The 17090-nt window shown below is 37.8% G+C and overlaps 1 protein-coding gene across 50 annotated transcripts in view; it reads right to left on the bottom strand.

Annotated features, from left to right (window-relative positions):
- The window catches only part of ERBIN (erbb2 interacting protein), a 176792-nt gene that overhangs the window by 72075 nt on the left and 87627 nt on the right, over positions 1-17090 (bottom strand). For 48 of the 50 annotated variants that reach the window (XM_071208353.1, XM_058309445.2, XM_071208352.1 and 45 more), the window contains 4 exons: positions 14704-14821; positions 7416-7494; positions 4620-4709; positions 2253-2309 (listed from right to left, as the gene is read on the bottom strand). In XM_071208353.1, the coding sequence (XP_071064454.1) occupies positions 2253-2309; positions 4620-4709; positions 7416-7494; positions 14704-14821 (344 nt within the window). Of the gene's footprint in view, positions 1-180; positions 305-2252; positions 2310-4619; positions 4710-7415; positions 7495-14703; positions 14822-17090 lie in introns of those variants that run through there. The other 2 variants (XM_071208381.1, XM_071208382.1) reach the window with 1 other exon arrangement.

The following is a 17090-nucleotide window of genomic DNA, read 5'->3' as shown; positions in this document are numbered from 1 at the left end:
ACAGGCCTTTATTAACAGCCAGTAAATCTTCCCAAAGGGTGCTGGGCACTTACTGACCAAATGAAGCATATTATTCTACTATTTCTGTCTTCGAATATCAAGCAAGGTCTGGTAGAAGGACGACTAACTGGCCAATGACCTGCTAACCATTCCACTGTCGTCATCCAGGGCTCCACTCACCTTCCAGGCCTGTTAATAAGGCCTTTGTTCTTCATTGCTGGGATGAGGTTGCATCTTCCCCAACTGAGACGGAGTGGTCACTCTAGATCCCGGATCTGCACAGCTTCATGGCCTGAAGAGGCGGCCGACCTTGAGTTAACACAGATCCACCTTCTGGGTCCTCAAAGTACCTAACTAATGGCCTTCTGCTGCATTCCTAGCTGCCATTCTTTTTCTCCCCGCCACTGAAAGGGGCCATGACTTCAGTGGCCTGGTGAGGGTTAGCTGCTGCCCAGCAGGTTTGGACAAGGAAACTGGGCGACCGACAGGGTCCAGGCTCAGAGAGTCTGCCGCTGACTTCAGGACCTCATGGTGGGGAGGGGAAGGCAGGGTTCTGCCTCTGCCTCAGGGTCTGGACCAGGTCACTAGGCAATCACAGTGAGGGCAGGGCAAGGACCACAGGCAGCCTGTGGCCCAACAGTTCAGCCACCAACCTGGGCCCAGGGAACACAGCCACACTCCGTGTTGGAACTGACTTGGCAGTTCTCTTGGTAGGCAAGTGAGGAATTTCAACTTAATGTATACTCACAATCATCACTACAAATTTCATTCACTCCTGCACTAAACAAGCAATTACTAAGTTAATATATACCAGCTTTTGGAAATGAAAACTAGACACTTTTTCTACCCTCAAAGATTTACAACCATGAATGCAAGTGTGTGTGAGCATGCACACATGTGTTATACTGGTCAGGGAAGAATATAGAGTGACATGTAAAAAAGGATACATTAAAATAATGCGGTAAATGTAATAACAGATATAAATAAGATGCCATAGAAGATGAATGAACAAAACAACTAACTTCTGGGAGAATGGAGATGCTTTCCTCCTCAAAAGAGGACAGAACAGCTTAACAAATCAACTAAACAAGAGTCACCAATTTTATATTTCTGTAAAAAAATAAATACTTTAGGCTTTCAAGCCATATAGTCTCTGTCCCAACTATAGAGCAAAAGCAGCCATACACAATATATAAATGTATGAGTCACTGTGTTTCAATGAAACTTTAAACAGGTAATTAGTTGTAGACTGTAGTTTGCTAAACCCTAAATTGTAACAATACAGCATTGCATTCAGGATGTTTTGAGACATTTATTCTATAAATGGCCATGGTCTATAGTGTATTTTGAGTCTGTAGACGTATTTCTTTTATAGTTTTATCTTCTTCCCTGCTCTTTTGTTGGGTGCCCTTTTTTCTTGATGTTAGCATACCAGTAGGGGGTTCTCAATGCAAATTCTAATTTAAAATGGACTAGAAACCAGATAATTAAGTTCTTACAACTATAATTACTGGGCTTCACATGAAGACCCTATAGATCTGTATGAGCTCTAGTATGTGAGCTTGGGACCTCTATATGGGACTCAGGAAGGCTTTACATACTTACTATTTTGGCAGGAGATTGAGTTCCAGAGAACCAAGAAATAGTTTTGTTATTTTTTTTTTTTTTCCCAAAGACGTATTTATTTCTCTCCTCCCCCCTTGTTGTCTGTTCTTTGTGCCCATTCACTGTGTTCTTCTGTGTCTTTAGGTGGCACCAGGAACCAATTCTGGGACCTTCCAGAGTAGGAGAAAGGCACGCAATCTCTTGCACCACCTCAGCTCCCTGGTCTGCTGCATCTCTCACTATTTCTCCTCTGTGTTTCTTTTCATTGTGTCATCTTGCTGCGCCAGCTTTCCAGTGGGCCAGCACTCCTGCACAGGCCAGCTCTGCACTCGAGTCACCTCACCACTATGGCCAGCTCACTGCTAGGGCTAGCTTGCCTTCACCAGGAGGCCCTGGGAATCAAACCCTGGACCTCCTATATGGTAGATGGGAGCCCAATCACTTGAGCCACATCCACTTCCCTAATACAGTATAAAGTTAGACACCAAGGACAGATGTGTAAATTTTTATATTTAATACCACTAATTAAAATATGGTGAGCCTTTTAAAATAATTTACATTTTAGATTTACAAAATTTAACATTTTTTTAAGGACTTAATATTAAAATTCAAAACTGAATTTTAAGAAGGATAGCATCTTTACTTACTTTGGCAACATTTTCAACTGGTTTTCTCTAAGTTCTAATATCTGGAGTTTAGTTAATCTGTAAAACAAAGAAAATAAATCAAACACCTATGACAAAAACAGAGAAATGAATAAATTGATATTATTCGAAAGTATATAAAAATGTATTATGTGATTACTTTGCACCAACTATTGTATTAAAAATTACAAAGGACTAAAGAAAACACAAAGGAATGAGAAGTAAAGTTTATCTCTGCTCCTAAGAATTAATAGGGCGAGGGATAAGCACTTTCAGATTTTTAAAAGGGATAAAGAAGTGATTGCTGGAAAGCAGCTATGACTCAAGCAACTGAGCTCCCATTTACCATAGGGAGGACCCAGGTTCAATCCCTGGGACCTCCTGGTAAAAAAAAAAAAACACAAAACCAAAAAAACCCAAAACAGGCGTCTCAGACTGGCACGGAGAGGCATAGGCTCCCACGTGGCAAAACGATACATTAAAAAGACAATGACACAGTCCAGGGGTCTCCTTGTGAAGGCAGGCTCACAAGCACGTTGTGGAGAGCCGCCCAGTCCGCAAGCGCTGCGAAGCGCCACCTGGCCCACAGATGATGGAGATCACTGCTGGGCCCAACGACACAGTGGAGCGCCGCCCGGCCTACAGACGCTGCGGGCAATGATGCGGGAAGCAGCTGTGGCACAATCAGCTGGGCTCCCGTCTACCATATGGGAGGCCCTGGTTTCAAGTCCCAGGGCCTCCTTGTGAAGGCAGGCTTGCCCACATGCTGCGGAGAACCACCGGCCTGAGTGCCGCTGAGTGCCGCTAAGTGCCGCCCAGCCAGCAAGCACTGCAGAGTGCGACCAGCCTGCAAGCTCTGCAGAGTCCCAACTCAGCAAGGTGACACAACAAAAAAGGAGACAAGCAAAAACACAGAAGAGCACACAGCAAATGGACACAGAGAGCAGACAGCAAGCAAGCTGCAGGGGAAGTGGGAGGGGAAATAAATAAAAATAAATGCAGATACAGAAGAACATACAGTAGATGGACACAAAGAGCAGATAGCAGGCAAAAAGCACAAGGGAGAGGGATAAAATAAATAAATAAAATTTAAAAGACAATGACGCAACCAGATAGAAAAAAACCAAAACAAAACCGAACAAAAAAAGTGATTGCCTCATAAGTACCAATCCTAAAGCATTTCAGGCCTTTTTTCTGAAAATACATGCATAAATTGCTAGCTGTTAGAGAACGATAATTTAAATCTAGAATTCAGACAAGAAAAAGAACAAGTAAGTAAGTCAAGGTGACATGGAGAATGATAAATTCTCTGCCACTTCAGTGTTACACTTTCTACTACAAATAGAAGGGAAATGAGCAGATTAAGAAGTCCAAATGTCACATTCAGAAAAGCAATCTGACAAGTACACAAATAAATTGGTTTTAGATAAAAGATGCCTACAAAATTAATAAACTTAAAACCATATTAACTTGATATCTATTATTCATACACATTGACCAGTTCATTTTTTAAAATTTACTGAGGTACAACTAGTATGACAGGAATTGCTCTAGGTTCTGATAAGAGGGCCGGGAAGGTGAATCCAAAAATACATATTCTCTTTTCTCAACAATTTTTATACTGGTGTGGAAGACAAATTAACCAATAAATTAAACCATTTTAGACTGTGATAAATGTTAAGAATAAAGTATTCATTATCTCAGTTATACAGCAATTACTCCTAATTACTTCTGCAAACCTTAAAAACCAACTCTTTATTTTTTCCTCCATATTGCTTACTTGGAAAGAATAGCTCAAAGTCAAAATAACAGGTCCAAAGAAACTAAAAAAACCACAACACTTGGAAATTATTACAAAAGAAGAGACTACAAATTTGTAATTAACAGGATTACTAAAGCAACTTTTATTTTGGTAAACTTTATTAAAAGGTAACAATGTAAGGTTTTAAAAGAAGTATAGGGAAGCGGACTTGGCCCAGTGGTTAGGGCGTCCGTCTACCACACGGGAGGTCCGAAGTTCAAACCCCGAGCCTCCTTGACCCATGTGGAGCTGGCCCATGTGCAGTGCTGATGTGCTCAAGAAGTGCCCTGCCTCGCAGGGGTATCCCCTATGTAGGGGAGCCTCACGTGCAAGGAGTGCGCCCCGTAAGGAGAGCCGCCCAGCACGAAAGGAAGTGCAGCCTGCCCAAGAAAACGGAGAACTGACACAACAAGATGATGCAACAAAAAGAAACACAGATTCCCGTGCCGCTGACAACAACAGAAGCGGACAAAGAAGACACAGCAAATAGACACAGAGAACAGACAACTGGGGTAGGGGGAAGGGGAAATAAATAAATAAATAAATCTTTTTAAAAAAGTATAATTTACCTGCCAAAATTAGCTGGCAAGAACTCAAGAAAAGCATCATTCAGGTATAACTGAGTTAGGTTTAACAACTGAGAAAATCCATCAGGAAGCCTATATAAAACATACCAAAATTTAAATTAAGTTCATACACAGAATTTTAGTTTCTATTAAATATAAATCTCCTCAGAATGTGTATAACCAAGACATGTTCTTAACAGATAATTGTCAAAATCAAGACATGTTCTTTATTTTTTTTCTGGGAGGTATGTGGGATTGAACCCAGGACCTCATATATGGAAAGCAGGTGCTTAACCACTGAGCTTTACCCACTTCTCCAAGACATGTTTTTTTCCCCCCCAATGTTCTCTTCCTCCCCCCCACCCTTGGTTTTAAAATATAATTTTTTATTTTTTTAAAAAGATACTTCAATTACATAAATGTTACATTAAAAATATAGGGGATTCCCATATGCCCCACTCCCTAACCCCCCCTCCCACTTTCCCACATTAACACATTAGTGTGGTACATTTATTACAACTTATGAGCACATATTGGAGCACTACCACTAAGTGTGGATTACAGTTTACATTATAGTTTAAACTTTCTCTTGCACAATTTTCTAAGTTATAACAAGATATATAATGGCCTGTATCTGACGCTGCAACATCATTCAGGACAATTCCAATGTCCTCAACTACACTTATTTTTCCCCTCTCCCTCCCCTCAGAACCTCCAGTGGCCACTTTCTCCACATCAATGATAAAAGTTCTTCCGTTGCTAGAATAACAAAAAGTCTATAGAATAATAGTAAGTCTACTCTATTCCATCGTTCATTCCCCAATCCTGAATATTCTGGAATGGTGATGCCCACTTCACCGCTAATTGAGAGGGGGCTTAGATCCCATGGGGCAGATGGATGGGACTATGTTGCTTAAAGTTGCAGACTCTCTCTGTTCCTTGGGATGGTCATAGTTTGTTATCATCTTCTTGTTAGTTCTCCAAGGTGAGTTCAATGAACTAGAGAATAGGTGTTGCAACTCTGGGAAGATTCAGGGCCTGACTGGCACTTGGAAAGCCCAAAGATTTAAGTCTCTTGGACATAAACCTATCAACTCTAGTACTAACTATTGGTAAAAAGTATAAGGGGCAGAAGAGACATGTGTAAGGAAACCACAACTGAGCCCAACTCTGTCACTCTGGGGAGCATAAATTCAAGTGTAGGGCCCACCAGCAGGCACCAAACCCCTGAGCTGTCAGCCCTGACTATGCTACCTGGATGTATCCAGAGCCCTCAGGAGTCCCGCTGTTTGAAACAATATTTACTGTGGAAGTCTATGAGATCCTGCTGAGATGTGCATGAATGTAACCTCTGGAATGACCTCCTGACTCACATGGGAAGCAAGGGGTCAACCACTGAGCTACAGCCACACCAAGACATGTTCTTAATAGATAACAGTCAACTTTGTTCTTTTATTATTGATCCCGAAACTGAGATTTACTTTTTGTAAAACCTTACCACTTTCAATGTTTATATCTTTATCTCTACCTAAAAAGTGAGGAAATATTAAAGTCTAAAAAATATAAAATCTTCCCCAGTCAACTATGAATAAGCCACATTATGTAGGAATGTATTTAGGACTTAACTATGAAGTCAACAGAAACTCTCCAATTTCACCTTATCTAACATCTAACAACTTCAAGTTTTTCATCAATTCAAAGGACTGGATCAGGGATTCTAAAACATAGCAATATTGACATTTTGGGCTGGATAATTCTTTGTTGGGCAGTCCTGTGCATTGTAGGATATTTAGCAGCATTTCTGACTCTACCACCTAAATGGTATTAACAACTCACCCCCACTCCCAGGTGATGACAACCAAAAATGCCTGCAGGAATTACAAAATCACCCTCAGTTGAGAACCACTGGGTCTAGATTATTTTTTTCCTCAACATTTGGTCCTTAAATAGTCAAAGATTACAGAATTCTATACTGAGCAAATGAGAAAAAATAACATAAAAAGCTGTCTCACATTGTAAGACCATGTGAGAATCTATATGTATTAGTTTTACTACTATAATCTCTGGCTTACAAAACATAAAACAGTTTTAGAACTTGATGCTACAGCAATACTTTCAAATGAAGAGAATATACATCACTGTTAACTGTTCATCCTGGATTTTAACAAGTACAAAAAATCCTGTTGTAGTAAGACATATCAATTTTTGGCTCAAAAATCTTATTTTCCCCCTATCTCACATTCCTTCATATTCTACAAGAGGTGAAGCAAGTCAAGTTTTGAAAATCTCATCAAAACAGCATTTCAATATGTAAAAACTGGTTTCAAATAAGTGACACTAAGCTTATGCTTTACTCTATTAATTTTTCTTTCCAGCATTCCATTTTTTAAAAAAATTAACAGCTCTAATGCTGGCAAAACATTCTGTTTATAGCCGTCTAAAAAGGACATATGTAACTTCTGGTATATATTGCAACTAATCACATGAGGATGAGTGTGAAATACATCTGAGTTGTACATGAAGATATTTTCATATTGTACAAATTGCAATAAGCAAGGAAAACGTGATTCTAGTATTGATTCTGACATTAACTATGTGTGATATCTCAATTTCACAACTGTAAATTAAAGATACAGAAGAGATTATTTAAAAGATTATTTACTCTAACATTGAGATTTTATACTGATTCAAGATTGATACCAATTGTTGGTTAAAATATGTGAAGTATTATTTTACTACTGGTTTATAGTTATTTACTTTCAAAAATAATTTATAATAATGCAACAGAAGAGAACTTACTTGGAAATAGGGTTTACACTGGCCTCCACAATTGTCAAAACTTTACAATTTTTTATATTTTCTGGAAATTCCTGAATTCCTACAAAATGAACATATAAACATTGATGAAATTAGAGGAATCTATTTCAGGAGACAAAATAACAATAATTAATGTGTACTCTGTAGGTTCTAAGTTATCTAACAGCTAAGCAGGAAGCAGAAAAACTGAGAACAAAACCACTTTGCTACTTCATCTTTTCACCTCTTTATAACTACTAATTACTTTGAATCATTTTACCTTCTTTTCCTTCTTCTAGTGGTTCTGAAAATTAGTGCCTACTCTATGAGATGAACACAGAATCGAAGTAAGATTTCAGAAACAGAACCTCACAACTAAGGCCAAATGATTTTTTTTTTTAAAGCAAATTATTTTTTAAATTTATTTGTGAGGTACCAGGGGTCGAGGATTGAACCTAGCTCCTTGTATGTGGGAAGCCAGCACTTGACCACTGAACCTTAGTTTGTTTTCTTAATTTTTTGCTTGCTGTTTGGATTTTTTTTTTAGGAGGCACAGGGAACTGAGCCCAGGATCTCCCGTGTGGGAAACAGGCACTCAAATGCTTGAGCCACATCCGGTACCCCAAATGCTTTTTGATAAGGTTGCCCAGTCTACTCAACTGGGAAAAAATAGCCTCTTTAACAAATGGTGCTGGGTGAAATGGCTACCTATATGCAAAAGAATGAAAGAGGTCCCCCATCTGACAACTCATATAAAAACCAACTCAAAATGGGTCAAAGACCTAAAGGGAAGAACAAGAACTATAAAACTCCTAGAAGAAAATGAAGGTATCTTCAAGATCTTGTGGGATAGGCAACTGTTTTTTAGACTGTCACCCAAAGCACAAGCAATGAAAGAAAAGAAACAGGTAAATGGGACTTCTTCAAAATTAAAATTTTTGTGCTTCAAAGGACTTTGTCAAGAAAGTGAAAAGGCAATCTATTGAATGGGAGAAAGTATTTGGAAACTACATATCTAAAAAGGGCTTAATATCCAGAATATATAAAGAAATCTTACAACTCAACAAGAAAAAGACAACCCAATTTAAAAATGGGCAAATGATTTTGAATAGACATTTTACAAAGAAGAAATACAACTGGCTAAAAAGCAGAGGAAAAGGTCACTAGCTATTAGGAAAATGCAAATCAACACCACAAGGAGATATCATTTCACATCTACCAGAACAGCCATTATTTAAAAATCAGAAAACTAAAAGTATTGCAGAGGATGCAGAGAAATAGGAACACTCACTCACTGCTAGTGGGAATGTAAAATGGTAGATAACACTATGCTCAACAAAAGAAGCCAGACACAAAATGTCCTGTTACATTATTTCACTTTACGAAATATTCAAACTAGGCAAATTCATAAAAACAGAAAGCTGATTAGTGGTTGCCAGGGCCTGGGAAGGGGAGAAAGTGGGGAGTGACTGCTTAATGGTATGGGGCTTCCTTTTATGGTGAAGAAAATGTTTTGGTAGATAGTTGGGATGGTGGCTCAACACCATAAATGCACTAAATGCCATGAATTTTATATTATAAAATGGCTAAAATGGTGACTTTTGTATTATGTGGATATTAACAGAAAACTTTGTTTCAATATACAATCTAAACTGTACATACAGAATACACGATGATAATTTCTTAAGGAAAGGGTAATTGTCTAAACAGGAGAACAATCTTGCTAATGGTCTTCCTTGCATACAGAGAGACTGAATGTATATAATCTGTGATAGCAAAAATAAGCATTTCAATCTTTCTAAATAACAAATGGCAAACACAGTGGCCATTTTTATTTTGCTGCCAGCATCTAAAATAGTATAATATCTGCATGGTAGGTATTTCTCAATGAATGAATGAGTGAATGAATGGAAAGAATCAAGAAAAAGACACCAATTTAAAAAATCTGTTATCTTCCTTTCATTATTCACAAAAGCAGTTACTGCCAAAGCCCAACAAATGTGATACATATTACCATAAAAATATAGATTATAATTAGTATTGTTCTGATCTGAATCTTTTGTGATTGCTTTAAATATCCTGGCAAATCAGATTCAACACAGCATAAAGGTTTCATAAGAAACATTAATTTTTATCATGATAAAAGTTCAACTTTTCTCATTGTGGCATCATGCCCTAGAAAGTTTTTCAGAAATTAATTTGAAGCAAAAATTGATGAAAGCTTTATATTATTTTATATCTATCTTGAATGATATAATTTATATTTAAAATACTTTTAAATAAACTTCACCATATTAGAGCTGACAAGAATTAGGAAGTGTTTCTAATGAAATCATACTCCTCTAGCATATGAACAGTCACTTTTAGAAAGGAGCATTTTCTAAAGTCTTTTAACGTTTTAACTTGGGGTAAAAGAAAAGTGGAGAAGGAGTAAAAGGTAACCAGACTTATAAAAAAAAAAAACAATTTAAAAGTGAGCAAAGAACTTGAACAGACATTTTTCCAAAGAAGACATACAAATGGCCAATAAGCACATGAAAGATGTTCAACATCACCGGTTATCAAGGAAATGCCACATTACACCCTCCTTTCACAGAGGTAGGGACAGAGTCACAGCTGTGTCGAATAATCCAAGTCATGCAGGCCTAGACTATAGTTGCCCAGAGAGCTGATGAAGCTTAACGCCGCTTTCTCCCCTGCCTGGGGTAGGGGTGGAGCTGCAGGTATGGGCAGCAATCAATGCAGTGCGGGTCCTAGAGGACCGCAGTTGCCCGGGTAGACTTTTTTTGTAAAGACTTATTTTTTTATTAAATCTCTTTAATAAATTCAATGAGACAGCTAAAGATTAAGACGACATTGGGGGAAGTGGATGTGGCTCAATAGATAAGAACGTCCACCTACTATATAGGACGTCCAAGGGTTCGATGCCCAGGGCCTCCTGGTTTGTGTGGTGAGCTGGCCCATGTGCAGTGAAGCTGCGCGCAAGGAGGGCTGGCCCATGCAGGGATACCCCCGCATAAGGATGCCCCCTCCCCCCCCCGCCGCGGAAGGAGTGCCCCCAGTGCAAGGAGAGCTGCCCCACACAAAACTGCAGCCTGCCCAGGAGTGGTGCCACACGCTCAGAGAGCTGGCACAGCAAGATGACACAGCAAAAAGAGACACAGATCCCCAGTGACGCCTGATGAGAATACAAGTGGATGGAGAAGAACACACAGCAAATGGACACAGAGAGCGGACAACAGAGGGAGGGAGGGTGAGAGGAGATAAATTAATAAATAAAAAAATAAAATAAATAAAATTTTTTTAAAAAGACACTGGATCAGCACAAAGAAGAACTTCAAAGCAGGTCTTATGGGACTAAAAGGCACAATAATTGAAATTTAAGCCACCCTGGAAGCATATAATACCTTATTTGAGAAGACAGGAAAAAGGATTGGTGAGTTTGAAGAAGTGGCCTCTGAAAGTGAACATATAAAAGAAAAGATGAAGAAAATAAGGGAAAAAATTGAATAAGTTCTCAGGGAACTAAACAACAGCAAGAGACATGCAAACTTATGTGTCATGGGTACCCCAGAAGAAGAGAAGGGAAAGGGGGGAGAAGGAATATTTGAAGAAATAAAGGTTAGAAAATTTCCCAACTCTAGTGAAAGACATAGATATCCGTGTCCAGGAAGAATAATGTACTCTCATTCAAAAAAACCCAAATAGTTCAACCTGAAGACACATACTAATTGGAATGTCAAATGCCAAAGACAAAGAGAGATTTCTGAGAGCAGCCAAGGGAAAAGCAATGTATAACTTATAAGGGATATCCAATAAGATTAATGATTTCTCACCAGAAACCATGAGGCAAGAGGACAGTGGTATGATACTGCAAGAGAAAAACTGCCAGCCAAGTATCTTAACATCTGGCAAAATTGTCTTTCAAAATTGAGGGTGAGTTTAGAATATTCACAGATAAACAGAAACTGAGAGGGTTTGTAACCAAGAGACCAGATTTTCAGGGAAAGCTAAAGGGTGTGCTACACTTAAAAAAAAAAAAAAAGACAGGAGAGAGAGGCCTGGAAGAGTCTAGAAATGAAGATTATGTCAATATCAGTAAATAAAAGTGTCAAAAGAGTGGTGAAAATAAAATACGACAAATATAACCCAAATATTCAGGAATAAACTTAACTAACAATGTAAATCACTTGTATTCAGAAAACTACAACTCAATGTTAAAAGAAATTTAAAAAGGCCTAAAAAATTGGAAGAACATTCCATGCTCATGGCTTACAAGACTAATATCATTAAGATATTAATTCTACTCAAATTGATATACAGATGCAATGCAATCTCGATGAAATTTTCACCAGCATTTTTAAAACAACATGATTATCAAACTTATTTGGAAGGGTAAGGGATCCTGAATAGCCAGAAACATCTTATAAAGGAAAAGAGAAGTTGGAGGGCTGTCATTTCCAGCCTTTAAACATTATTACCCAGCTTTAGTGGTAAAAACAGCATGGTACTGGCATAAAGACAGACATAGAATAATGGAACTGAAATGATGGTTCAGAGACAGAACCTCACATCTATGATCAAGTGATTTTTCACAAGCCCGACAAACCCACCCAGCTCAGGGAGAACTGTCCATTCAACAAATAGTGCTGAGAGAACTGGATATCCATAGCCAAAAGAAAGAAAGAGGACCCTTATCTCAGACCTATACAAAAATTATTTCGAAATGGATCAAAATCCTAAATATAAAAGAACCATAAAGCTTCTATAAGAAAATGTAGAAAAACATCATCAAGACCTGATGGCAGGTGGTGGTATGAAAGGAGATAAGAGGAGGACTGAGATGAACTACTGATGCTTAATGTATACAGAAGTTTTAATTAACCTGACTGTAAAAGTGGGGAAATAGATGGATTTGATGGTAACAAATTATAGTGAATAGCAGCTGGTTTATAAATGAGGATGTGGCTGAAAAGGTAGTCTTGGGATATAAATGCCAATTGACAGAATGCTAGAGAATAATCCACGAACGGAATAGCACAGTAAACCCAGAGGTGAATGAGCATTGTGGTTGATGGTACAGATTCAAGAGTGCCCTTTGTTAGCTAGAGCAAATGTACATCACTACTGCAGGGAGATGGGAATGTGGAGAAATGTGGGGAAAATACAAATGGAGTGACCTATGGACTGTGGTTAGCAGTAATAATGTAATATTCTTGCATCGATGCCAAAGATGTACTGCGTTGAAAATGTGGAGAACAGAAAATGTATGCCAAACATACACAATGGACCTGGTAATAAAAGGATGATACTATCTCATAATCTCTAACAAATGCTCCACCACAGTGTGTTGTGTTGTTAGAGGGCTGTTGTTTGGGAATTCTTCACATATGCATGATTGTTTTGTAAGTTTATAACTTCTGTCATAAAAATATATTTTAAAAATAATTAAAGGGTAAGTTGGGGGGGAAATACACCAAATATAAGATAAGGACTATGATTGGTAGTAAGATTTTGACAATATTCTTTCATAATTTATAACAAACGTCTCACAACAGTGCAAGGTGTTGGTGGTAGGTTCATGTACGGGGCCCCTGTTATGATGTTATACATGTTTGCTTCATAAGTTCACAATATTTACTATGTCCTTATTATTTATATATGTTCATATATAAATGATATCAAAATAATAATAGGGTAGGATGGGGGAACAATACTTTGGTTACTAGTAGTATTTTGAGGATGCTCTTTAATCATTAGTTAAAAATATTTAACAACAATGCAAGATATTGGTGGTAGGGTGAGGTATGAGAGCCTGTATGATGTTATACATGTTTGTAAGTTCACAACTGTTACTATACACTTATTCCTTATGTATGCTTCTGTATGACTGATATGTTTCAATAAATTTTTAAAAACTAGTAAGTTGGAAGAAAACGGTATCACCATTAATGATACCAACCTAAATAATAAATTATAAAATGTTATTTAAAACACAAACTTTCCATATGCAACAGAACATTTTTAACCATTAATTTAAATTACTCAGTAACAAAATTAAAAGGAAAAATACTCTGGAGCAATTGTAGTTCAGTGGTTGAACACCTGTTTCACATATATGAGATCCTAGGTTCAGTCTCCAGTACCTCCTAAAACAAATTTTTTTAATTAAAAAAAAAAAAAATACTAGTTGTAAAGAGAAAGTTTATTGACCTTTGAGAATAAAGCCCATACTGAAAAACATTAACAATTACTCATCTTCCCCTTCAACTAGGGTGATTATGAATAAATCCTAATCCCTGATTTAAATTTTGTTTGATACATGGATTGCCCACAACTAAATAATTAGGATTTAGAAATTAGGGTTTAGTAAGCCATACACATTTTTAAGAAAAAAAAAAAAAAAAATTTTTTTTTTTTCCATTTTAAAAACAATTTACTGAAGTATATCATTCACATATGAATCTTCTTTGGGCAAATCATTTAAAGAAAAGACACATGGGATTTTCTTTCTCTTTTGTAATTGTAAAAGAAATATAAGTGGGAGTAGATGTATCTTAAGTAGTTGAGCTCCTGCTCCCATGTATAAGGGCCCAGATTCAATCCCCAGTACCTCAAAAAAAAAAAAAAAAAAGACCAACTCTCATTTAGTGAGTAGATGTAGCTCAGTGGATGAGCACCTGCTTCCATGCACAAGGTCCTGGCTTCAATTCCCAGTACACACCCCTACACACACCCCCCAAATACATGCTTATTCTAAAAATTTCTAGTGTCTACTTCTCTTTCCCTCTGAGGAAAGCACTTGATATTTTAGAATATACCCTATATGCTTTTTCCTCTGTGCATCAAGCAAAAACACAGAAAAGACAATTCTATATAAATTCTATATATATCCCAGGAAGGCAGTGATGATGCCATTTTTCCCAGCTCCAGAGCATTTGACACAAAGTGACTCTCAGTAAACATGTTAAACATTTCTCATCGTTACAAACAATATAGTGAATATATACAAATATGTAAGTTTAAGTATAAATAAATATATACATGCACGTATCTATACCATTCATAGATTGATAAATGACAACAAATTGCAAGCCAGGACAATAAAAATAAATTTTATATCATTTGGTATGAAATAGGTTACACAATCTTCAAATAAAGCAGAAAAAAAAGTCTTTACATTTATTTTCATAGACTTATTATTTGATGAAGATAAACTGAAAAATACATTCCAATCTGACTTTTTAAATTAAATGTTCTCCAGCACAAAATATTAGAAAAAAAATCTTACCATTCTTGCTGACATCCAGTTCCCTGAGATTAATGAGATTTGCAATAGATGCTGGTAATGCTGTTAAATCATTGTCTGGCAAACTCAGTTTGTGTAGAGACTGACAGTTAAAAAGTTGCTTTGAAAAAAGAGAAGAAAAGGGTTTTGATTAGCTTTTAAGTTAAATATTTCATCTACTAACTTTTCTAAAATTTTTTTTAAAGATTTATTTATTTATCTTCCCTCCCCCACCCCCCTAGTTGTCTGTTCTCTGTGTCTATTTGCTGCATCTTCTTTGTCTGCTTCTGTTGTTGTCAGCAGCACGGGAATCTGTGTTTCTTTTTGTTGCGTCATCTTGTTGTGTCAGTTCTCCGTGTGTGCGGCACCATTCCTGGGCAGGCTGCACTTTCTTTCGCGCTGGGCGGCTCTCCTTACAGGGCGCACTCCTTGCGCATGGGGCTCCCCTACGCGGGGGACACCCCTGCGTGGCAGGGCACTCCTTGCGCACATCAGCACTGCCCATGGGCCAGCTCCACACGGGTCAAGGAGGCCCGGGGTTTGAACCGTGGACCACCCATGTGGTAGACGGATGTCCTATCCACTGGGCCAAGTCTGCTACCTTTTTCTACAATTAAATAGTAATCTTATTAAAATGGAAGGCTTGTCATATTGCAACAAATGTACCACACTAATGCATGTTGTTAATAATAGAGAAGTACATGGAAACCCTATATTTTCTGCATGATTTTTCTGTACATCTATGACTTCTCTAAAAATTTATTTAAAAACAAACAAAAAACCTGAATGAGTTATACCCAAACATCAGGAAAGATTTCTTCTTGCTGTGGTTATTCTATTACGGCCCTGAATACAACAAAACTGAGGCAGGTTAGTATAGGAAACGAGGGAAAGTGGCTGGTCCAATTAAAGAGGTAACAGCTGGGACCCCCCTGGACAGAACATAGTCCAAAGACCCCTGCCTGGAAACCTCCTGAGGGGAGGCAGCTGCTTGGGAACAAAGCTGTAACCATTACAGCTGAAAAGCCCACCAAGCCCTGGTGAGGAGGTCTCACTTGAATCTCCCGGGCTCAAAAAAAGTCCCAGTTAACTCCAAACAGAAAAGCCTTCCTACTGGTTCCCTGAAAGGTGAAAGGTAAAGTAGAAACGCAACCAATCAGGACAACAAATAGCTGAGATCCTTCCTTAATATGAGATGGGGGTAAGAGGAGAGGTCTTAAAAAAACCTTCCCCAGGGCCCCATTTTGCACATCTTATTACCCTGTAGCACACTCACACCCATGTCTCAAAAGTGTGCATTTTCCTTTTTCTCATTTCTCAATAAACTGGCACATCTCTCAATTCTTTCTTGCAATGAAGCCAAGAACCTAGAAACCCAGAACCCAGAGTGTTCCTCCAACCACTCAGTATGGTCTACATCCTCACACTTCTGCCCTGAGCAAATGCACTCAGTGAGAGGAATTGGTTGTATCCTCTATTGAGGTAGTCAAAAAATAAATAGCTTTTTTGGAAATTATGTTTCAAACATTCTTTTCCAAAAATGAAAGTTAATATAATAAAATCAATATAATTCATTTTAAACAACTCAAAATGTAAAATTCTTATTTGGAGTTAACAAATATACTACTATGGCAAAATCACAATGATGGAAAGTGACCCAATAATATATTTTAATCACAAGCAGTGAATAAATAAGCCATTTCTGAGATACATTAAAAATAAAAAAAGGCAAAAAAAACACCAAACCCTGTTAAGCTCTATTTAAGGAAAGCATTCTTTAAAAATGTGAACTGTTAGGTATGATAGGATAAATGATTCGGTTATTAGACCCTTTCAGCCCTTGGATATAGCCACATGAATTTTATCAAAAGGAGAAGGGCACTGTTATGGTATGATCCTCTCCTTTCACCACACATCTCTCATACTTCACACCTAGAAAAATGAATTAAAGAGTTTGAATGTCAAAAGTATAAAATGAAATATGTCTTTGAAATGGCATGTAAACTCTCTTAGTTTGTCACTTAAAACTGAAAAATACTTTAAATAGTTATCCTTCAGTGAGATAGCCACCATCTTAACTTTAAAAATGATATTAATTTGGTAAGAGTAATAGAATTATGTTCTTAAAAATATAAGAGGGGAAGCAGCTATGGCTCAAGTGATAAAGAGTCCACCTACCATATGGGAGGTCCAGGGTTCAAACCCGGGGCCTCCTGACCCATGTGATGAGCTGGCCCCTGCACAGTGCTGATATATGCAAGGAGTGCCATGCCACAAAGTGACACCCCCATGTAGGGGTGCAAAAGTAATGTGCCCCTCAAGGACAGCCACCCCATGTGAAAAAAAAAAAAAAAAGCACAGCCTGCCCAGGAGTGGCACCGTACACACGG

The sequence above is a fragment of the Dasypus novemcinctus genome, chromosome 2 (genome assembly GCF_030445035.2).
Source record: "Dasypus novemcinctus isolate mDasNov1 chromosome 2, mDasNov1.1.hap2, whole genome shotgun sequence".
Lineage (NCBI taxonomy): Eukaryota > Metazoa > Chordata > Mammalia > Cingulata > Dasypodidae > Dasypus > Dasypus novemcinctus.
The sequence above is the reverse complement of the archived record's forward strand: the minus strand, read 5'-3'. Positions and strand labels throughout refer to the sequence as shown.